Here is a 23,707-nt window from a genome sequence, read left to right as displayed (position 1 = left end):
TTTCATATGTGTATATAGTAATGACATTCCTTATGTCCCTCAGGGCTACTTTGTAAAGTTAGGATAGACCTAGTAAAACTCAATCCAAGGTAGGAATTCGATGATCAAATTTTCTAGGCCTATTAGCTCATGAAACATATTCCAATTTATAAAACTATATACAACATTTTATACTATTCACATTATATCTCTATCTGAATGCTTGAGATTGGTTTAATTTTGATTTTAAGCGTAATTTACTAAAGAAACAAACAAGCCTTTAGTTGAATTTCGGTTTATTTGTCTTCTTCAGCTTGAATACCGGAGATGTAGGAGGAGTAGACAATGGTTGAAAATTATTTGAAGGTGGAAATTGATAATAGGGTTGATAGTAATAGTTCAATGGAGGAGAAATATTCTCAGGGTAGCTTGCATCTTCGGTAGGACTTAAATCTTTATCAAATGGCATATACGGATAATTGAACGGGTACATATATGGATTGAAAAAATTCATATAATCGGATGGATTTCCAGCCGGTGCAGTAGGTGGCACTGGGACTGAAGGTGGTTGAGGGTAATAATTATAATCCGTTATTGTCGGCAAACTAAACCTCTTTGAATAATTATTTTGAGGATTACGTGTTTGATAATAATTTGAAGGTAAAGATGGTCTTTGATGGTTGTGGTTGTTCTTTTGTATAGCAAATGATGTTTGAACAAAAACTTTCTTAAAATTTCCAAAGCTTATTAGTTTATTGTTAGTTAATAGGATGGCTCTCAAGGCCATTTTGAAGTCTTTATAGAAAACAAAACCAATCTTGCCTAATTCAACTTCATTCTTTTTGGAATAAAACTGAGGCTTGATAATTTTAGCTGATTTGATGCAATTACCGAATTGCAACCAAAATTTTTCCCACAACCTATCATCGTTTTCGAATATAACAGGAAGGTTATTAACATATATGTTTGTTTCTTGGTAATTGACAAACTTAGAAAATGAGTTTAATAAAATATTATAAAGCGAAATATCAAGATACTTCAAAACTAATCTGTTATTTTGCAAACACAATAATTGATTTGTTTGACATTGATACAAATAATGATTGTGCTTATGTTGTCCAATTGAAACTTTCAAATTGACATGTTCTGTTGAAGGCACGAGATCAGGTTTACACAAGTCTTGTTCTAAATTATAAGCATCATCTGGTCCAAATTTCATAAATTGTGCAAAAGATAAGTCGTTAAGATAGTACAAACACCGCAAGACATTGAAATTTAAATTCTCATTTACCTCAAAATTAATAAACCCAAAATTTAACAAGTTAAAGTTGTTATCAGAGGTTTGAATAATTGGAAAGTATATGCTTTCAATCCTATGGAATATTTCGAATTTCGATAAAAACGTTTCAATCATTGATACATCGGGGTTGTAGTCGTTCAAGAAATCATTTAAATTCTCTATGACAATTGTATTATAATTATTAAGATTCTCAGACACTGCTGAACTTTCAGTATATTTCAACTTTCTTTCTTTCTTGCTAATATATTTATTCAAATAAATTGGCACATTCGCATTTATATTGAAAGGGTTTTTATTAGCATCAAGGTTCTTCAAAATATAATCAACATCAAGGTAATTCAGAAATTTCAAAATTGCAAAAATATCATCTTCAACACTATTGAAAATGTTTATATCTACAAGCGAATGATACCTACTATTTTTCTGAAAGTATTCGAAAAGCCTATCATAATTAATAAGCTCATCCGAGAGGTTTTTGATGAATAAGTTCCCCGGATGCGAAATAAAATCTGCGTAGTTGAATGTAACCTCAATTCCGCAGTCTAATAATTTCGTTACCACACGGTCAGCATCCCCTTTATTGGTGAACGAAATCCCCAGGTCACCACTGAACATAAAATCATCATCCTCAATACATTCATTTGCCTCACTCAAGTGCCCCTTCTCAACGATAATTTTCAACGGAAAATTATCTACTTGATCTCCCGTTTCCGTAAACAAGCAATTGTTCAACGACTGTAAAAACTCTTCACTTCCTAGCCCTCTGTACTGTTCATTTTCTTCCTTACTACCGTCTTTTGCATATCTGTCAACCTTACTATACTTATTGTCTTGTTTACTTGTCTCACCTTGTGCCTTATTACTGCACTGCTCATGGTCGTTTCTAACTCCGTCTTCCCCAATTTTCCCTTCATTTAGATTCAAATTGTCTGTTTTGCTAACCAAATCATCTGCGCCATTGCCCTCATTACTCAAATCATTTCCAGCGTCATTATTTGCCCCTGTTATACTTTCGCCGCCACCGTACTGTCTCTTGGCGGCAATATCGGAACTGTTTAATTCTCTATTTTGTACAAGCATATTACTTTAAATTGTTATGATACCGTCGGTACGAATAATTGTCCAATTTATAGTAATTGTCCACTAATATATAAGCATAAGTACAAGAAGTATATTTATATTCAGAGTGTTATATACTACAATAATTAAACATTCTTATAATAGCAGCAACGGTATTCGATTATATAAGCAGGATATTATTTATGAAAAATTAATCAGACCCTTTATGTCTAGACCGTTTTACAATGTAGATTACGGTTGAGAGCTGATATTTCTAGGTCAGTGCATTAAAGGGAATACCTATAGGAGAAATATGATCGTAACTAAACAGGAAAATATTAATGGAGATGATTACCAGATAGTGATTAGCATTGATAAACATGATAAGTCCAGTATAAACGTCTACGTAAATGAAATGACAAATACAAGCATCGGAAGCTATGTGTATTCAATAAATGACAAGAAGTCCGGCAAAATCTATTCCAGTGTGCTACAAGATCACTCAAGTAATATATTAACGGAGCAAGCAAAGAATTTAGGCTACTTAGTGGTTAAAAAGTACTGCAGGCCGAGCTATACGAACATTAACGGGCAGATCAGTGACTATCCACAAGTCTTGAAGGTGGTATTCAATTTATTGGACGAGAGTATTTAGGCTATGCACATAACGAAATTTTATGTGTATGGCGACTGTCATGGAGTGGTTTGGGGGGTGTTCTGTGCTTCCCTGTGCGTCCAAGCGCTATTCTCGGATATCAAGGCAAGGGCAATCAAACAGTGTGGGACTGTAGTCATTTAGCAATAATGTATAGTAGAGGGGTGTAATTAGATATCACAGTCAGGAGACAACTCCCCGGAGCAAGGGGAATAATGTAGGAAGGGGTAGGAGGCGAGTTTACGCTTGCAATTGAGAAAAAAAAAACCGAGGCTACTGGTGCGTTGGTGACCATTACGGATCTGCCAAATTTCCCAGGCCGCAGAAGCGTAAATCGCTTTTACTCAATCAGGATACCGATACAGAATACAATTTTAGGCTACAGAGTAAGGCTGCAGAAGCAGGCTGCATATTATATTACGTAGCTCGCACTTACTGGAGATTAGTATCGAATTAATAAGGAACCACGGCCCCTATGTTTTATAAGGTTTTATTTGTAAGTTAAACTTTAAGCTTTCCAAATCATATGCGTATTTCAAGCTGAGGACTTAAATGTAAGAACCTTACTCAAGATGATCATAGATCTTCTAACGATGATGGGGTCATCGTAAAACGAAGTTTGAGACATTGGGTATACGACATTAGTGTCGTATAGGAGTTTGAGTTCGCGACATTTTATGATTTTTTGAGAGCTCATCTCATCAAATAATTTTTCTAAATATATATATTCTAAATGAAAAATATAGATAACAAGGTAAATATGGAACAAAATAGACCTAAAACTACGCTGCAAAGGTCAAGAAAGGGGAAGAAGTCATGGAGGAAAAATATTGATATCGATGATGTTGAAAAAGGGTTAGAAGAAGCAAAAACTAGACAGAGACTTCTTGGAGATGATAATGATGATTTCATAATAGATACGGAAGGAGATGTATCCATAGGAGGAAAATCAGGAAAAAAATTAAAGAGTACTGAGATCTTGTCGAATAAATCGAAAGTGAAGCCTTTGGCTATCGAGAGAAATAACAGGAAAATCCAAGGTGTTAACAAGCATGAAGTGCACAGGTTGATGAAGTTATCCGGAAAGGTGAATGGGGAATCCAAGTTAAAAACAAGAGTTGACAAAGATGGGTTATTTAGAGCAAAGAATGAAGATCTTTGGGGTGAAGAACCTGTTGATAATACACCAGAGATTTTACTTAAAAAGTCCTCCAGTGGACATACCAAAGCTAAGAATGCACCAAAAACAATGAAGACAGAAGCTATTAGGTTGAGCGAACAAGAGAAACAGGTTGATGCAGGAAAATCTTATAACCCATCTTTGGCTTCTTGGAAAGCTTTGATAAATAAAGAATATACTACTGAACACGAGAAGGAATTGAAACGTCAAGAACTCATTGATCACCAACAGCGTATCAAAAACTTAATTGCCAACTTGGATGAAAATGAAGAGGCATCATCTGAAGACGAGCAAAATGAGGAAGATGAAGAAGAAGACGTTGACAAAGATTTTAAGTTATCGATAAACAAGCCAACACAAGTTAAGATTAAGACAAAGTCAAAGAGAAACAGAGAAACTAAGCATAAGCAAAGAATGGAGTTAGAACAACAATTGAAGGAATTAAAGCATCAAATCAAGGAATTAGCGAAATTAGATGAGTATAATGAATTGGTATCAGCAAAACATGAAGCAAAACAAACTACAAAATCAAAATCAAAGAAAACAAAGAAGTTATTTAAGTACGATTCCATAACCAGACCTTTAGAGGTAAAATTGTCTGATGAGCTTACCAATAATTTAAAGAATTTGAAACCTGAAGGTAATTTATTTTATGATTCTATGATCAACTTACAAGAAAATGGTTTAATTGAAACAAGAGTTCCAGTAGCCAAGAGAAGAAGATACACACCAAAGATCACTGAAAAATGGACCTATAAAGATTTCAAATGAATTCGCTTAGACCCGTATATACAATTCGCCCATATCCCCATATATCATCGAGAGCATCGGGAGATTTAATATAGCCCACTACGTATATTTTCATTTTCAATTTCATTTTTAATTATAAATCATGTAGCCAACTCTAATTCTTACAGCGAAGATATTCATTGATTCTCTACATTTAATTGTACCTGATAAAGGCTCATTTCCGTACCAAATCTTAAAACAGTTTTTTATTTAATGAGTATGTAAAAATAATGCAAATATTTAACCTATAATTACGATAAATATCTTCAACACTATCATGAAAAGTCCCACACACCGGTGACGTATCCCTTGTATAATCTTTCTCTGAAAACAAAGTATTGGTCTCTGTATGGTGTCCAGTATCTTTGTAATTGGACGTCTGCCGTCTTGAAATGTTCAGGAGCTACAGCTTCACTACTCTGCCCTCTCTTTACTCCTGTTAACAAGAAGTCTCTTTCCATCATCTTTTCATCCCACGAATCTAAGTTGAATCTATCATTTTTCCAACCGTTGTCCCAGTATCTAACGAAACCAACACCATGACCGGCGACGCCAAAAAAGGCTGCCATAATAGCATATGGTATTAAACCTTCAAATGGAACTGGCATATTGTAATAATCTACTAGTGCTATTAATTAATTACTATTGATTATGCTGTAGTGTTTTTAACACTTCTTTGATTGGATAAAGGTGAGTTTGAGAAAATTCCTTCGGTGGTTTTGTGTCATTATAAAAGACATCCTAATATAGTCCAGAAATGCAGCATAAACTCATTCACACTATGTTAATAGTACATTTATGTCAGTTTTTCAAACCTGACAGAACAGAAAATATTATTTACTAATAAACCATTGTAATTTACAAATTTACTTTTATATGAGAATTGAACTTTACAAAATATTTGATGATTGTTCCAATTGTCAACTGAAATTGTTCTACATTTAGATTGGTTTGGACATCGATAATAAACAACCTATTGACTTATTAGATTCCTCAGCTGCAAGCAATTATTATATAATTAAGTACGACCAGATTTGGCTTATGAAAAATAATCTTATTTTATAGTATGTGTATAGATTCTAAATGATTTGGTTAGGGTTTCATGATCGCATGAAAAGTACCTTAGTGTGAGAGTGATACTTTTCATAGACAAGGAGCTATTCCTGTTCCAGGTGAGAACGAAAGTTCTCATTAAAAATGATTGACGATAACTCAAAATCACTGTAGCCGAACAGGAAAAGGTCACATTCCTGATTTTCGGTATCCTTCACAAATAAATTAAGTCCATAAATAGAAGAATTGCTGGGAGAAAGTGGAACAAACTTATTGTCATCATCATCTGTATCAGCAGATAAAGAAGAATTGCAAGTCTCATTTCTGGGCGAACCATATTTGGTATTTAAAACCTTTAGGAGACCAAACCGCTTTATCATAAACTTTATATTCTCGCATGCCTCTTTCATCAAGCCTTCTACATGGCTAGAATGCTTAACGTTCACAAGATGCATTCGATGAATGGCCCGTAAATTGGATGATCGGTCAATACCAAAATCGCTTAAAGTTTTTCTGAAGTAGGTGCAATTCGACCGATATTGGTGAGTTGAACCAGTTTGGTCGTGGATTAATACATAAGTCAATATTAAAACCATCATTGCATTATAGCCATAAAACATATCATAATGTAACAATCCGTTGAACTGTCCACTCTTTTCAGAATAATAGATCACATCACATATAGTTTCTGCTGCTTTAATCCCTTGACATAAGCTTTCGATCAAATTCTGATAATTTGCTAACTCTACCTCTTTCAAACTTTTTGATATGTACAATAAGTACGGCAATGTTAATGTTATGCAAAGATAATGATATTGTAGATGCAACTTCAACTGGTACCTTTTTACCGGCCTCATTACCCAATATTCTTTCAACAATTGGCTCAATCCACTAAACCATTTACTTAATTCCATCTTGATTTGGGTTAGACTATCAATGTTACCAATGCTTAGCGGTTCATTGCTAATATATAAATTCCTTCTTAGATTTAGAATTTTATACATTATTTTGAATAAGCCGACTGAGGACGCAAAATAATCTCTAAACAATTCATCTTTTATCGTAATGAGGCTTGGTAAGCCAATATCTATGGTTTCAATTGGGACTGACGGAGCTCTACCCAATGAAGAATTGATATTCATTTGAATTCGAAAAATTGACCACCAGACAACTTTAATCTCATCTTGAATATTCTCAGGATAACTCGAAATGGCAGCTTGCCGATGAAATCGCAAGCTAATACATTGTTGAGAAGCTAACTCAAATAACTGCCATGAAGTTTCCCTCTTCTTCTGTGATTCAAAGTACAAGGCAATAAGATAAACCAGTCTTATCCCTTCTAGCGAAGGATGTATGATAATATCGCCTAGTAAAAGCCTTACAACACTGAGACACAGATTTAGAATGTTGTCCGAAATATCTTTTTGTATTGAGAGGCTAAATTCTTTCCCCAAGATCCAAACCATGTAGATGCAACATATTTGCTCATTGGTAATGACTGTCACACTATCGCATGGTTTATATGAGCCAATATCTCTAAAAAAACAATCATGTTTCCTCCTAAACTCTTGTTCCTCGAAAATAAAATATCCAGGATGGACGTTTTCAAAAAAAAAGTTCACATAATAATCAGCATCAGATTTCGATATTAAAGATGACGGATGAAAATTCCGAGCCTGAAACAATTCCAGAATTGTTTCAATATTAACATTAATTGGTGAAGCTTTTTCAAGTTTCTGGTTAAGAAGTTCGTCGTCTTCTTTATAAGCGTTTTCTGGTACCTTCGCAGTGATTCCAAGAAGAGCTTTTAGTAATCCCAGTGTTCCTTCTAATCCATAAGAGGAAGCATTTTCATTTCGATCTGTGGTAACCGGCTTCAGAACCAAAGAGCTTGTTTTGTTGTGTACTTGATTTGTATGATCAATACTTTCGTCCATTTCGCCATCCTGTAACCTTGAAACGTCTGTAAAACTTTCCACATCATGCCTTCCATTATCATCAAATCCTTTATTGCCTTCTGGTAATTCAATATTTAAACATTCGGCAATATCGAACAAATCGTTTAGATCATTTGGATTCTTGTCAGGAAAAATTGCTTTGGCAATGCATATCAAGCATTTCAACTGATACCTTGAAGTATCGCTCATTGAATAGTAGGTTCTCTTCTTCCTTGGTGCAGTTGTAGTGCACATTATGTTAGACTCATTACATTGTACACATGATGTGGTTCTATCATACTTCACTCTATTACAATCTAGCCTATCACACCGAATCTTCTTTACCTTACAGCGATCACAACTATATGTAGCTCTTTTTCTATCACCATCTGACACACCCTTTCTTTTTTTAATATTAGCAGTACCTTCACCCACAATTTTCATATATTATATCCTATTAAATCATGATATAATGACATCATAAGAAGAGAAGGAAATGCCTTGCTTAAATTGAATAAGCTTGTTTAATGTTCTTATCTTTTATATGCAGAATATTTGAATCTGTTGATAACACCTTTTCATTAACTGCTCGTAGGTTGATATTATCGATGTGATTATGGATATCGTACTTCCGGAAGATAGGCATGTATCAATTTACTTTAATTTGTGAAAATTCTCTCTTTTTTTTTCGAAATCAATAAGGTAAAAGTAATAGTATAATATATATATTTTGGAAGAAATCTTGACAGTTTAGGCCGTCGTTATACGTTTTATATGTTTGTAGGCTGCAAGTACTTGCATTGAGAAGCATGTTGTTGAATATATCCACAAATACCCAATTATTGAACTACAAATAATTTAGGTTTCATTTGAACAATAAATTGATAATCGTACATACAATTTATCTTCAGATCAAAGGAACAGAAGCACCATCACCCCTCATATCACTGCCACCACTATATACTAATTTTCCCTTAGTTTCTTGTCCCGATTCTTTACGAATTATTTGCCCCCTTCCAAAGAGTTTCCTTTCATTACCCCGAAAAATTTTGGTTTCATGACCTAACTTGATTAGTCCTTCAATTACGTCCGTTGCAACTCCATCTTCAATTCCGACACAAGTAACGGCCCTACTGGTTGGCCCATCAGATCCAAGGCCTAAATCTGTGTGTTCAAAGTCAGGATGTGGAAACAATGAGATTCTTGGTGCATCCAATGCCTCTTGCGGATTCATATTGAAAAGTATCATATTCAAGTATACTTGCACGTGTGCTTGTGGTTGATTATATCCACCCATAATACCGTAGCTGGCAAATAAATCTTCTTTCAGCGGTGATAACTTCGAAGGAATAGTGATCATGCCAGGGATAATAGTGTGATAAGATCTTTTGTTCCCTTCGAGACAATTCTTGCTCTTTGGGTTCAAATTAAAGTTACCTCCCCGGTTCTGTAAAGCAAAACCTCTATCTGGAACAAGTATTCCACTCCCAAAGTTTTCATATAAAGAGCTAATAAACGAACATGCATTGCCTTCGGAGTCCGAGGCTGACATGTAAACTGTATCTGACTTGAACATTGGATTTGGAATGCCATATCCAACTTCGTGGTTCGAAATGATTTTATCCACACTGAATTGTTCCATACGCTTTGCAAGGTACTCTGGTTGTAACAAGTTTTCGAGAGACACTGATTGGTCCAAGTTGTATTCTTTGATAAAGAACTCATAATCATTAACATATTCATCTGAATCTTTAAAACTAAGCTTCAAGCATTCAATTATCATATGTAAATATTCCACAGAATTATGCTTCATTTTTCTTATCCGCAATGTGCCTTTCTTATCTAATTGATCAATAAGACCTAACGTTAGTAATGCTATAATACCTGAACCACTCGGTGGTATTTCCCATAGCTTATGGTCAAGAATTGAAAGTGAAATAGGCTCGACAAAGGTTGATGTATGATTAGCTAGGTCACTCATTGAAATTAATGATCCTCTTTTCGATAACTCTTTAACCATTGATTCAGCTACTTCGCCTTCATAAAATCCCTTCTTGCCAAATTTTACAACTTTCTTTAAGGTATCTGCTAGATAAGTATTCGTCATAAACTGACCCTTTACCGGTGCCGTGAGATCTTCATTAGGAAGGAAAATAGATAAATCATCACAGTTGTTCTGAGTCTTCAATTTCCCTTCCGCCTCTTTCCAAAGATATGCACTTATTTGCGAAACAACGAAGCCATTTTCTGCTAGATCAATTGCTGGTTCTAAAATGTCTTCCATGGTGACTTTCCCACTACCCCAAGCTTCGTGTAGATCGAACCATCCAGCGATGTGTCCAGGTACTTGAACCTTGAACACAGAGTCATCTTTAAATCTCTTACTAGGTAAAATATGATCTGGATGGTTCGTGTTAAGCCAATCGATATTAAGTTCTGATGCAGACCTACCTGTTCCATTTAGACCATATACTTTCTTGTCGCTATTCTTATAAAATAAAGCAAAACAATCGCCCCCAATACCAGTGGATGACGGTTCTAATACACATAAACACGCTGAAATTGCAATGCATGCATCAATGCAATTACCACCTTTTGACATGACTTTAATTCCAGCGGAATTTGCAAGCGGTTGGGTAGATGATACCATACCCTTTGCCGAATATACCGTTGAACGCCTAGAATTAGCAGGACCTTCCATAATGGAAATTATTTATTTGTTACACTTTAATCAAACATCCTAACTCCTAGTATTAGTGCATTTTATTTCATTATATAATGTTAACTTATCCATTATTGATGATATTCTGAGAATATATTTCACCGATAAACAATAGATAACGGAAAGCGTACTTCCACATAAAAGATAGTGAGCAAAAAATTTATTGGATCGTTAGAAAACTAATATTGAATAGGAGATACTATTTCAGCTATCGCTAGCGAAGCATTTTAGATAGCGGGATCACTTGAATACGCAATTGGAAAAGAAACAACGCCGGCATTGATTGCAGCCGAACCAATACGATATCATGGTCACCTCTCTTGAACTATTCTTAAATTCACTCATATACATTAATTTATGAAAATATAAACATACTTACTAGTACTCATATCTAAAGCTCTTATTTTCAATATCTGTTAAGTCTAAGTTCATAACGTCATATCTGCACCCAACTGATCCCACAGAATCTCTCTTTCTATTTTCTCTTACAGCTATTTGGCGAAGAACCAATGCAAGAAAAATTGGGCAGCTCATTGAAACTATAAGAACAATCTTAGCAGGTGTGTAATTAGGAGCATCTTTGTCTCTGAATATCTGGGGTCCAATCAAATTACCTATACAGAAGGCAATTAATGTTAATGCATTTCGCATAGTGGCCTTCGTATACCCCGAAGTATTTACAGAATTCCAACTGTATATTACCGGGAGAACAGAACTACTAAAGTTTAATAAGTAGACCCCGAAAAGCTTTCCAACTTTATATTCATTGTCCAACACCAAAAGTAGGATAGCACCTAGACATGCAGGTATGCAAACCAGCATTAAAAGATATGCTCTGTGGCCAATATAACCTGCTAAATAACAAGATATTAATGTACCAGTTATGGTAGCAACTCCCGAAGGAATCTGGATTATTGTTGAAGCTTTATTTGAGAAACCAAATGATTTAATAATAACGCTTGCAAAAACTGACACTGCACCATTACCGATCATTGTAAGTGTAGTAATCATTAGTAAGACCCAAGTCTGTTTATCATATAATAGCAATTCTTTAACCTGATACCATTTGAACTTTTTATTCTTCTGGCCGGTTTGATTCACTTTGATATGTTCAATTGCAGCCTCCTTTTCTTCTTCAGTTAAAAATTTGCAGCTACTAATATCATTAGGCAAATAAAAAAAAGCTATTATACCAACTAGCGAGGTGAATGCACCCATAAAAATGAACAATATTTGCCAACTTTCAATGCTAGTAGAGCGAACCTGTTGAAAGCCAAACGAAATCAAACTTCCAACTATTTGAGCGACGCCAATCTGCAAGTACCATAAGCCAGTTCTTTTGGTTTGTTCACGTCTATTCCACCACATGCTCGTTATTGCAAGAAGACATCCTGCAACAGGTGCTTCAAATATTCCAAGAAGAGTTCTGACGATAATCAATCCTGAATAACTTTTCGCAGCAGCGTGGCAACTAGTAATAATGCCCCAAAGAACCACAATAGACCCTAATAATCTACCAACTGGAAGTTTCTGAATCATAAGGCCGGCAAAAGGTTCAGTTACAAGATAACTAGCATAAAATATAGTACCCGTATTACTAAATTCGTTTCCTCGTAGATGATCCTTGATCCCCATTACGGCCGCATAATTTAACAAAGTCTTATCTAAGTATTGCAACCCGTAAATGAGCATCAAGAATGGCATTATTCTATAATCAATTTTCCATCTTAATTTCTTGTTGGCTTCCTTTTCATTCAAAATTTCATTCACCTCAATGGAAACAAGATCATCGTCAACATGATCATTGCCAACCCTTTTATCTTGTTTATGTCCTATGCTTTCTATTCCGCTATCTTTTTCAGATGAGCCTACATGCACATGCACATTAGCGTAGCTCAATTTTTCAGAATCACTCATTGATCACTTAGTCTTCTTCCTTCATTGAATCTAATATGATTCGACATTAAGTTAACCCAGACTACTATTTATATTCTATAGTATTTAAAATAGTACTAGAGTACATTTTAGTAATACATGTATCGTTTAAAGATAGCATGGGGTTGTGCTGATAGGAAGTAGTACTGCCGATCATCAGCTTATCTGTGCTCTCGTTTATGAGCAGATAAGATATCAAGATAAACGTTTTCGGAAAGTCTCAGATCCGATTCTTTTTTAATCTGTGTACTACTTATATCTTTTTCACCTTTTATTAAGCGACCAAATCGCCTATCTCTGTAGAGAATCTACAAGCCGTGATACCAAGAAGAATGAATGTTTTAGTAAGCGTATGGCCACGCTTATTTACTATTTGGTAGAAGATGTTTCAATAAACTCGTCAATTTATTTAAAGATATTCCCAGTTAGTCTACTTTCAATGACTTGATACAATCTAGGGGATATAATCCTAAGATTGAGGGTGGAATCTCCACTTTGGCATACTCTTTACGTTTTTCGGCTCTTAACGTGTGTATGAATGGATATCAGAAAATATAGTCTGGTTATAAGAAGTATCCTTAGTACAAAAGCTCTACAGAGAGAAGATAGAAGATGACTGTTAACATACTCATTGGTATTGATTGTCACTGAATTAAGCTAATCATATTACTTAAAATAAGTGTTCAAACAAATAACCTACAACAAATTATAATATACTTCTATTCATATTTTAAATTATAATTATTGGCGTGGCTAAAGTATTGAAATCTCGGCCCTTGTATTTTCAATCTGTAATAAATATTTTGTCCCATACTGATATATGAGATCGTTTTAAAGCATTAACATATAAGCTAGTTCTATTCCAATTGACCCCATAATTTCTTCACGAATTTATCCATCCGAACTTTAATTTTCAGTTGACTGATACACCATGGATGACTCAACATTTGTCTAGGACTTGGCCTCTCCTCACTGTTCTTTTTCAAACAATATCCTATGAAATTTTTGAACGAATCACTCCAGTAGATGCCTTGTTCAGGAATGTCATTCAACTTAGGCTCGTACTCCAAGATTAACGACAATAGCTCAATTGGACCGAGCATGCTATCGTCTGTGATGAAGGGAAACTTACAAGTTGCAACTTCGAGTAAAGTGAGACCTAGAGACCAAATATCACAACTTACAGTATACGGCTTACCCATTATTCTCTCGGGGGCCATATAGTATTGTGTTCCTACGAATGTAGTAGCCAATGAATTCACAACTTCACCACTAACACCAAAATCACATAGCTTGATATTTCCCTCGCTGTCTAAAAGAATATTTGATGGCTTGATATCTCTGTGGATAATGCGCTGCTGGTGCAAGTAGTTTAAACCCGTTAAAATTGACTCAGCAACTTTGCCTAACACTTTTTCGTTGATTCTGTTTGTAGGATCTAGTTCAATAACTCTCTTATAAATGGCATCTAATGACCTGCCTCCCATATATTCCATAGAAATACCAATCATCAGTTGCTTTTCTACCATGAAAGTACCATAATATTTGACGATATTTGGTGAGTCACATACCCGATTATATTGCAATTCCCTTATGATTTGCTTTTGGATGTTTGGATTAGGGTCTGCGTTAATTAATTTCAAAGCAAATACCTGTGATCCGTTTACTAATGTACATTTCGATACGCTACCTCCATTTCCTTCTCCCAATTTATTAAGCTCTATTATTTGACTATCATTAGCCAATCTATTCCAGTCTTCTGGCGTTAAATCTTCTACTCTTTTCTGTATATTTTCGTCATTATTCTTACTCTGTTCATTATCCTGGTTAGAACATTCAATATTCTGTGCTTTTAAATTTTCCAGTAGATCACTAGCGGCGCTTTGTATACCACTATGAGTCCCGCTAGATGGATTTGGCGATATAGTATCAGGAGTATTTGAATATGCCCCTTGAATTCTCAGAAAATCTATCGGTGGTGGTTTTCGCCTAGGTTGTTTATTGGTTTGATCTGATTTGTTAATTGAAACTGGTGATGGTATTAATAAATTGGGCAATTTATTATTATTTGGTTTCTTATTATTTGGTATACTATATATTGTTCCTTGATTTGACATTGATCAGAAATCATTAAGTTAAAATGAACTAGTATTCTATCCTTATAGTTAATTCTAAAAGCTCTTTGATATAAAAATGCGAAATGGATGAAAAAAATTTACTGATTTACAAGAGCCGTAGAAGAAGACGAACACGTCTGTCTATTATATTAAGTGCCATCCATGAATGCTTTAGAGTTAGCGAGCTTATTAATACAGAATCATATATATAGTGAAGAAGTATAAATAAAGTACAATGTGAATGTAACCTACTAACATAATTACTCGATATATAAGTTATTTCTTTTTTGCGGGTTTCTTCTTTGTTGTGGATTTTTTAGGTTTCACCTCTTTAATTAATTTATCCTTTTTGGTATCTATTTTGTCGGAATCTACAGATTCCTCTTCGTCATCTTTAATATTAGTATCATCTTCAATAACGTCTTCAAAGTCAACTTTTTGTTTACGAGCACCGGCACCGGCTCCCACGGAATTACCAGTTTTGTAGATTGCAACTGGGTGTGATTTACCATTGTACTTTCTAGTGAAGGCTGTTTTAACTTTCGCAGGAATCTTTTTCAATAACAATTCGCCCTTTGCAGGGCCCACGCCAAAATCAATAAGCGATTCCCAGTCTTCTTTGGTTAAATAGTAATAATCCATAATGTCCATGACTTCTTCAATTCCATCTTCACCATATTGTAAAAGAGGATCAGCCAATTTTTTAACTAATAATGGTAAATAATCCAATCTCAATTGCGCTTTATCTGTAGAAGTTCTTAATCTTGTGTGGTATTGCAACTCTTGTAATAATCTTTGATACTTCATAGCCTTGGAGTTTTGCCCCAACCATCCGGCAAAATTAATTCTCTGCGTGAAGTTACCTGCAACCTCCAGCGAAGGTTTCACTGAAGACATAACTGCATGGAACGGCAATAAACTCCATTGTTGTTCGCTCGACCTTATCAATGAATTAACATGATCAGATTGGGAAATATCGTCTGCAGCCCGTGCGACTCTCTCCAAATGGTCTAGAGTCGATTTAACATTAGTGGGCTTAGTAGAGAGATAATTTTCTTGTATCATCAATGGTGTGAAATCTATATCATTGAAATATAAGTCTATCTTATCGTTTAAAGTGTGATTGGAACTTGGGTTATAAATTTGACCATTTAACAATTTGCCTGTGATATCAAATGGTTTCAAAACGGTCTGCTTCTGCCAGCTCTTTGAGAATTCCCTACTTTCGTTATGACTAATTGATTTTTGTGTTGAAGAAACGGTCGATAACAAATTGATCATTTGTCTGATATCATGATTTGTAACTTGTACTAATTGGCCAATAACCGTTGGATCCAATTTAATTTTCTCTCTATGAGCAATAGTCATTAATCTTGCTTTCACTTCTGTTTCTGTAGGTCTTCTAAATGCTAAATCATACGTAACTCTGTCAAATGTCCTCATCTTAGGTAATGATTTATCGTTACAGATTAAAATCATAGGCATTTTTGTAATGCGGCAAAATGCTGATAATGCACCTGCACCACCATGATCACCACTTGACATACCATCAACTTCATCCATAATGAGACAGAATTTCTTATCATTGACATGCTGTTCTTCATCATGTCTATGTTTAAAGAATCCCACGACAGAAGTGTTATTTAAAACAGACTTAATGTTAGTGTTTAACAAGGATTTTGACCTAACGTCTGATGCATTTTTTTCCAAAACATCAAAGCCTAAACTGTTGGCTACTAAATGGGCAGCAGAAGTTTTTCCAATACCCGGTGGTCCACTAATTAAACACGCTCTAAAAATGCCTGAGCCGTCTGGTCCAGGATTTTTAAAATCATGCTTCGCATTTTCAAACCAGTTTGATAACCAGGTTTTCAACTTATTGATTTGGCCTTTATTACCACACAATTGAGCAATATCATTAGGTGCATATTTAACTGTCCAAAGCTTCTCGCTGTTAGGAATGACTCTTTTGGGACTTTCTGCACGAGAAGGATCAACTTCAGATTTAACTTGAGGTTGGCTAGCAGCCTTTTCTTCTGCCCGTGCTTTCCTTTCTTCTACTTCTGCCTGCTCAATTATTTTACGTTCTTCTGCTTCTCTTTTCCGGCGTGCTTCCATAGCTGATTCTCCATCTCCACCTTCCGCAGGCATACTTTGTAAGAGCTGTATAAAACCGTCTTCTGTAATTGCTTTAATCTTATTCTTCTTTATTTTTTGTACTTTAGATGGTCCAGCTTCTTCTCCGATAACTACTAAGCTTGTTTTGCCCAGGATGGATTTTGTGACTTTAGCACCATACTTCTTAGCTAAGTTTTCGGCAGCTGTTCTTTCGAGTCTGGGTAAAACACCCGTGAAAATCATGGTTAATCCAGATAAACAGTTTGGTTGTGCTTCTGGTATTTCCAAATCTTCTCCACTCGGTTGGGGTCCATCTGCTTTTCTTTGTTGAAAAAATTGGAATGGCTTATCTTTAGTATCTTCTGTATCTGGCAACTCTGCATCGGGAATTGTAGCCAAGATTTCATCTGCCGATGCTCCTGTTTTTGGATACGACTTAACTGCATCTGCCTTCTGCTTCTTGGTTGGTGAAGTTTTCTTTGGTGAAGCCGAATCAGCCCTAGCTCGTTTCTTAGGTGTAGGTTTAGGAGGTGGTGAGGGTGGTTTTGCGATCTCTTCTAAATCATCATCTTCATTCTCTCCTTTCTCATCTTCAAACTCATCATCGTCTTCCTCTTCTTCATTATCTGGCTTGAAATCATCCTCACTATCGTCATCAAAATCAGAATCCAAGTTCACATAATTTGACTTTGTCTTAGTTCCTTTCCTTGGGGATGGCGTTTTCTTAGTTGTAGCCTTTGATTTACTATTTGCATCTATTTTCTTTGGTTTATTATCATCACTTTCAATTTCAATTACATCATTCTTAGGATTAGATGTTCTTTTGCTTGGTGTCTTTTTCTAAACTAGTTAATAAACGATTCAATTAACAAGAGACGATACTAAAAAAAGATACTTACATCTCCACTTGACTTCTTGGAAGAAGAATTCCCAAAGAACTCTCTTATATCAACCATCGTCTAAGTATGAATCACCTAAATATTGAATTCCAAACTATCCTAATGAATTTTGTAGATGATTTTATTTTACGTATACGCGCTTAAATTCTGACACGCTTGAATTTAGTATTATGATGAAATATATATTCTAATTGTGCAAAATCTATTACAGGATATATCATTATTGTTATATAGGCTTGCTGTATGTAATTACAGAGTAGCAGTATGCAAGTTGTCTATTTTTTCTCTGATTCCTTTTCTAAGAAATCGGTCCATAAAGAAACAAAACTTTGTCTTGCTGGTTTATCCTCATTTGTATCATTAGTATTACGTTGAGATTGTTGATTATGGCTTAATCCAGCACTGACTCTTTGAGATTCATCCCATTCAAGTAATGCACTTATTAATTGTAAAGCTTCGAATTTTTTTGTGTCTCCACGAGGGAACTGTAAGAAACTTATAACAACATTTGAGATCAATTCTTTGTCGATCGTATTGTTCAGGTTGCTCAGTTGTTGCTTAAGCATGGTCAATGACTTTGTTAAGTGCTCATTTAAAATGATTGCTTCGTGACGCAATTTCCCTATGATCAACTGTTTGCTATTTACATCTGCTTCGAGTTTGCTGACTTTTTCATTTTCTATTTCTAATTGGGATAACTTGGTGATCTTTTCCTGTAACATAGTATCTACCAGAGCTTTTTCTTGGTTTAATGACTCGATCTTTTGTTTCAATTCGTCAATTGCGGATTTATGGTCTTGTTTGAGAGCTTCTATTTCCAAATCTTTCTCGGATATTGATTGAGTGTGATTGGTGATCTTACCTTCTAAGTCCTTGATATCAGCCTCTCTAGACTGTAATTTATCTTTTAACTCGTCAATGGTAAGATTTAAATTCTTGGTTTCCATCTTCGCTTCATCCCTGCTTATGGTTACCTCGCTCAATTCAAGTTTCAATTCATTGATCTTTTTAGTTAACCTCGAATTGGTGTTTTCCAAATTGTATTTTTCATCCAGAAGTGATTCGTCTTTGCTTTGAAATTCCCTTCTCAATTTGGTCAACGAGCTGCTCAAACGATCACATTCGCTATTTAAATCTGAGCTTTCCTCTGTTAATTTTTTAATGGTTACGTTTAATCGTTCAATTTCACTGCCAGAAGTTTCATTCTTTTCCTTCAATTCAGAATTCTCGGTTCTTAATTCTTCCAACGTCTCTTTGGTCTCTTCAAGCTCGCGCTGTGACTCTTTGATCTTGGTAAACACAGATTTCATGGACGATAATTTGCTTAACAACGTGTCGTACGACGACTTTGTTTCATCCCGTTCCTTTTCTATTTGAGACAATTTGTCTTCCAATTCCTTTACTTTCGATGAGTCGTTTCCATTTAAGCTTGCTTTTTCGTCGGTTGAACTGCTAGCCTTCAGTAAAGCCTTATCCTTTTCGGCTAGTTGGTCATCTTTCTCTTTCAACGCCAACGTCAATTCATCGATCTTTTTTTGAAGCTCACCAGCTTCCAAATCCTTCTGCTTATCATCCGTCGAGTTTGGAGCATCTGATTCCGCCTCTTGGGTCATTTCTTCCAGCACTTGTTCATGTTCAGCTTGTCCATTATTATTGTTTTGAGGCGCCTCATTTTCAGGACTAGATGTAGCCTGGTTCAGATTCTGGGCTTTCGACTGTTTCTTCTTGTTCTTAGCCATTATATCTTTCAAACCATAGATTTACAACACGCCAGGACTCAATATTATTGTTTATTTACTATAGTTCATTAATAACAAGTGTAAATAATATCGACCTGCAGAAAAGCCTCCACTACAAAACTACTACAAGAACACATTTTCGAATCAATTTTCCACTTACAATGCAAACAACATACTTTGATAAGTAATATACATAAACATAAGCCTAAACAAGTCTAACAATAAAGAAAATAATAACAGTATGCCAATGTGTTGTAAAAATCACTTGTAAAATCAAGTTCACTAACGGTATGAACCACTTTCTAGAACATTAAACGTTTTATTAAGAGCAGTTAGAGAAAATAAAAATAAAAATCATTTTTATACACACTGACAAAAAAATACAACCTAAGATATAAACTTAAGCACCCTCTTGCAAGTTGGAATAATATATATAGTGTTAATTACTCTATTGTTGAGTTGATTTAGATGTTAGATGGGTACAACATGATTCTGACTGAGGCACCGAAAGTTTTAGCTGGTAAGTTTTTCTTGAAGTTAGCTCTGACAACACCGTTGGAACCGTGAGTTCTGGTGACCTTACCCCAGATAACTCTGATCTTAGAACCTCTGACTTCTTTAGATGCACGGTAGACGTAGGCAATACGCTTACCTAAGTAGAACTTAGCATCTTGTGGAGTACCGACGTTTTCAATTTGAATTAAAGAAACGTTTGGGTTGTTAACATGTTTAGAACGTTGGTATGACAAGTGCTTACCTTTAACGTATACTAGAATTTGTTAGTACTGGTTTTCCCTTAATATACTAAAACAAGATATTCTTGTTTTTCAGAGTTGTTTGTTGGCCGATGGCTCTTGCTATATCCCCTGTTCATATTCTAAGCTCCTCCAACGCTTGATCGCCATATTGAAAATTTTCCACTTTTCCAAATTTCCACCCGTGTACCTTTCACACCTCTCGTGTCTTCTATCCCACCACCGACAATCTTTTCATGGTTATTGTCGTCCTGTTGCATTATTCTACACATTTTCCACTCTTCTGCCACCACATTTCCCATTTTTCATTTTCAAGGTGCAATCTTAATTTTTCACTCTTCAACCTTTAAAACTCATTTCTTGGGCAATAATACCTTTGCCTATGGTCAACAAACTCTCTATTATTAATCATTAACATACATCTGTGTGATTCAGCCATTTTAACTAATTGAATATCAGTGATAAGTTAACAAATTAAATGTAACTAACTTCGAAAATTTTTCGAATAGTTTTAAGAACTTTTGCCCAGTACTAACACAAACTGAGCCAGGCATTGAGTCAGGAAAACGAAAAAAAAAGTGTTTTTGTGTAATAATCCGATTTACTATGGGTGTAAGGGTTTTCTCACAAATGCGTGCGGGTGACGATTATATAAATGAAAAAACGCGGGAATAGTTCATGTGACTACTGTTGCATTAGGTGTTAGGGTTGGTGCTAGCCCTACTATGGTAGCATAAGAGATGAGTTTTGTAGAATACGGTAATTGTAGGCAAGGTGGAGACGGGGGACATCAGAGGCAATTAGGGAGTAATTATAGGAGACTTAATATGGGAATCTGTGTGGTGTAGGGAATATTAGAGGGTAATTAGGGGTAATGGAGGGTAATAAGAGGGTAAATGGCGATTCGCAGCAATGTTGCAAGTATACGTAAGGTATACGTAAGTAGTCGGATATACGCTAACGACGGATATGCATAGGAAACTTCTACAGGCAGATATCAACGGTTGAACCATGTATTACAAATGGTAAATTAAACAGGTGTAGCGTACTAGATAAATAATTATTAGCATAGAAAGTATGAAGGCTAGAAATTGTGAGGGAGAACTCACGACGGATGGAGGAGCACGAAACTAGATTTTGATTTCGGCTTCGTTCTCCCACTTGGTGAAATTGACTCTCCAGTGCTTAGCGTCTCCCTTGTCGTATTTGGAGCTCTTCAAGGACCCCGATGGGGCGTTGTGGATGGACAAGCTGGCCAAGTTGGTCAAATTCGTGAACGGATCGTTGAGATCTTCGGATGCGACATAATCAACGTTGTCAAACCACCTTGTTTCCCATTTGGACCCTGCCTCTTCTTCTTTCTTTCTCAATTCACGCTGGTTGTTTTCGATAAGGGACTTTTCCTGGTGAATCATGTCGTAGTCACTCTTTTTGATGGCTTCGGCCACTTTTTGCCATGCTTTTCTGGCTTCCAAGTCATGTTGTTCCTCGATCGGCTTGACAATCAAATGCTCGGCCTCAGTATTGTGGGCATCGTAGAATAATTCGCCCTTGGAAGGGGCTTCAGATCCCTTACCAATATACGACTTGCCGGACCACTGGCCAGCGGCTGTAACCAATGCGTTGGTCTTGTTTCCACTGGAAAGCTTGTCACGGAAAATACGAGCTTTGAATGTGTTCTTCTTTCCCGAGAAGTAACCTCTGCCGGTGAAATCAACCGTCGCAATGAGCCCATTGGACGCCTGGATGAACGAAGTACCCTCCAATTCTACAAATGGCGCCGCCGTGATCAATCCCTCAATGTGTAATGGTGGTAATGTGATCAAGTACGACTCGTTTAAGTCTTTGTATTCTAATATAGCGTGGCCGTATTGTTTGACATTAATAGACGTGGTCGAAATAGTGGCTCTGATTCCATTGTATCCTTGTAATACAGTGTTGTTCTTCTTGTTATAGATAGCATATCCTGTTACCGGTGGATGGTGCGATACTTGCTCTGATATCAACACTGTTTCTCCGAGCTTACCTTCCTTCGATTCATCAGACCACTTTCCAACAAAGACTTCTCCCAAGAATGGGTTGAGGGGCTTCTTTTCCGATCCCATCGTCTCACTCCTTGAACAATATTGTGATCTTAATGTGGAAATAAACCATTTTGTAACTGCAATCATCCTCTTTAATGCCATCGCTTCCTCCTCAGACTTATCGGCCCCCTCGGTCAGCAACAAAAAGTTGGGCTCTATAAGCAAATCTGGGTGTTCACTCCAGTATTGTGAATACTCCGACAATGAAGTTGGCGATAAGATGAATGGAGGTGCCGTTAATGAAGACAAATCTCCATTAAACGAAGCAATAGATTTAAGGAACGACGTCCATGAGCTTGATTGGGTAGCATTTGACATGGTATTGATATTATTTGGATTCTTTACAGCAAATCAAGTGTCAATTTTTCAATAGTTAGCGTGTTACTTACAACTCAAATTGTATATTCATACAGACAATTGATTAACAATGATATGTCTATACTTCGACGTGTGCTAACATAGCCAAAATCTTCATTAGAAATTTCCGGGATATTGCCGGTTATGAGTGCGCGACACCCTTTGCAACCTTCAATGCCATGCTAGATAATAAAAGGCATTGTATGGTATGAGATTCGTCGATAAACGATGATAATTTGTTATTGATGGTGGTGGTAATGACAATTTTAAGTCTGGAAATGGTTTTTTTGGAGTTTTGGTCTGGGTGAAGATATTTTGGTGGATATCTTTTTCGGACTTCTGCTCACCATCACTACCGGTACAGCCCCTTAATCCGTTCAGATTGTCAGCCCCATTGAATCGTTTAGCCCGTACAGTTTATTTATTCGGGAGAGTATAAGTGTACAATAGCCGATATGTCAGAGAATGTTGAGTATGAGAGATGTACGAAAAACAACAGATGTTATCGGGTTATGATGGACGAAGAGTATTCGATCGGAGTACTCCGTTAGTAAGATAGTATGACAAACTTATAAACCGCTTTAAACTTTGAGCGTAGATTTCAATTACATTAAGGGTTTTCTAAGTTGGGATTGATAGTAGAAGGGTGGTAAATATGTAGTAATAAAAAGTGGAAGATTAAATGGGAAATTGACAGAGAGAAGGCGATGAGAGAATAAAAAAAAAGTGATATGCATCGTACTAAGTCAACTGATAGAGAAATTTGTAAATAGATAATCCTAATACCAGGGACAAACTTCATTTCGATTGTAAAGTAATGTATTTATCTGACGGTGGTATAACAAAAATATTGCTATTGTCTAGATTCTTCTAACCCAGATTGAATAAAAGGCTTATAATCGGGTTTCATCGAATTTTCAAGAATCAAAAGAGTTTAGTAGATATTTAGCATGAGTAAAGAACTCTCTAATAAAATCCCAAGTAGATTGTAAAATTTCAACTTGTGATATTGGTTTATTAATCTAAACA

At 35.8% G+C, this 23,707-nt stretch overlaps 11 protein-coding genes across 11 annotated transcripts; 1 reads left to right on the top strand and 10 right to left on the bottom strand.

Moving 5' to 3' along the window:
• Positions 1–259: 259 nt before the first annotated feature.
• AC631_01030 (uncharacterized protein) lies at positions 260–2,359 on the bottom strand (the record flags this gene model as incomplete). The annotated part of the gene is made up of 1 exon (XM_015609860.1): positions 260–2,359. One exon carries the CDS (start codon positions 2,357–2,359, stop codon positions 260–262), a length of 2,100 nt encoding a protein of 699 aa, XP_015469358.1.
• Positions 2,360–3,753: 1,394 nt separating this feature from the next.
• AC631_01029 (uncharacterized protein) lies at positions 3,754–4,944 on the top strand (the record flags this gene model as incomplete). The annotated part of the gene is made up of 1 exon (XM_015609859.1): positions 3,754–4,944. One exon carries the CDS (start codon positions 3,754–3,756, stop codon positions 4,942–4,944), a length of 1,191 nt encoding a protein of 396 aa, XP_015469357.1.
• A 293-nt stretch (positions 4,945–5,237) lies between these two features.
• Positions 5,238–5,570, bottom strand: AC631_01028 (uncharacterized protein; the record flags this gene model as incomplete). Its single annotated transcript, XM_015609858.1, has 1 exon — positions 5,238–5,570. One exon carries the CDS (start codon positions 5,568–5,570, stop codon positions 5,238–5,240), a length of 333 nt encoding a protein of 110 aa, XP_015469356.1.
• Positions 5,571–6,119: 549 nt separating this feature from the next.
• AC631_01027 (fungal specific transcription factor domain-containing protein) lies at positions 6,120–8,207 on the bottom strand (the record flags this gene model as incomplete). The annotated part of the gene is made up of 1 exon (XM_015609857.1): positions 6,120–8,207. One exon carries the CDS (start codon positions 8,205–8,207, stop codon positions 6,120–6,122), a length of 2,088 nt encoding a protein of 695 aa, XP_015469355.1.
• Positions 8,208–8,859: 652 nt separating this feature from the next.
• AC631_01026 (gamma-glutamyltransferase family protein) lies at positions 8,860–10,653 on the bottom strand (the record flags this gene model as incomplete). The annotated part of the gene is made up of 1 exon (XM_015609856.1): positions 8,860–10,653. One exon carries the CDS (start codon positions 10,651–10,653, stop codon positions 8,860–8,862), a length of 1,794 nt encoding a protein of 597 aa, XP_015469354.1.
• A 399-nt stretch (positions 10,654–11,052) lies between these two features.
• Positions 11,053–12,591, bottom strand: AC631_01025 (uncharacterized protein; the record flags this gene model as incomplete). Its single annotated transcript, XM_015609855.1, has 1 exon — positions 11,053–12,591. One exon carries the CDS (start codon positions 12,589–12,591, stop codon positions 11,053–11,055), a length of 1,539 nt encoding a protein of 512 aa, XP_015469353.1.
• An 875-nt stretch (positions 12,592–13,466) lies between these two features.
• Positions 13,467–14,726, bottom strand: MKK2 (mitogen-activated protein kinase kinase; the record flags this gene model as incomplete). The annotated part of the gene is made up of 1 exon (XM_015609854.1): positions 13,467–14,726. The coding sequence occupies one exon, from the start codon at positions 14,724–14,726 to the stop codon at positions 13,467–13,469; it is 1,260 nt and encodes a 419-aa protein (XP_015469352.1).
• A 276-nt stretch (positions 14,727–15,002) lies between these two features.
• On the bottom strand, positions 15,003–17,087 carry RFC1 (replication factor C subunit 1; the record flags this gene model as incomplete). The annotated part of the gene is made up of 1 exon (XM_015609853.1): positions 15,003–17,087. The coding sequence occupies one exon, from the start codon at positions 17,085–17,087 to the stop codon at positions 15,003–15,005; it is 2,085 nt and encodes a 694-aa protein (XP_015469351.1).
• Positions 17,088–18,018: 931 nt separating this feature from the next.
• AC631_01022 (uncharacterized protein) lies at positions 18,019–19,482 on the bottom strand (the record flags this gene model as incomplete). Its single annotated transcript, XM_015609852.1, has 1 exon — positions 18,019–19,482. One exon carries the CDS (start codon positions 19,480–19,482, stop codon positions 18,019–18,021), a length of 1,464 nt encoding a protein of 487 aa, XP_015469350.1.
• A 464-nt stretch (positions 19,483–19,946) lies between these two features.
• Positions 19,947–20,676, bottom strand: AC631_01021 (60S ribosomal protein eL33; the record flags this gene model as incomplete). Its single annotated transcript, XM_015609851.1, has 2 exons — positions 19,947–20,251; positions 20,658–20,676. 2 exons carry the CDS (start codon positions 20,674–20,676, stop codon positions 19,947–19,949), a joined length of 324 nt encoding a protein of 107 aa, XP_015469349.1.
• A 691-nt stretch (positions 20,677–21,367) lies between these two features.
• Positions 21,368–22,639, bottom strand: AC631_01020 (oxysterol-binding protein; the record flags this gene model as incomplete). The annotated part of the gene is made up of 1 exon (XM_015609850.1): positions 21,368–22,639. The coding sequence occupies one exon, from the start codon at positions 22,637–22,639 to the stop codon at positions 21,368–21,370; it is 1,272 nt and encodes a 423-aa protein (XP_015469348.1).
• Positions 22,640–23,707: the final 1,068 nt, after the last annotated feature.

This window comes from Debaryomyces fabryi (genome assembly GCF_001447935.2).
Source record: "Debaryomyces fabryi strain CBS 789 chromosome Unknown contig00012, whole genome shotgun sequence".
NCBI lineage: Eukaryota > Fungi > Ascomycota > Pichiomycetes > Serinales > Debaryomycetaceae > Debaryomyces > Debaryomyces fabryi.
The sequence above is the reverse complement of the archived record's forward strand: the minus strand, read 5'-3'. Positions and strand labels throughout refer to the sequence as shown.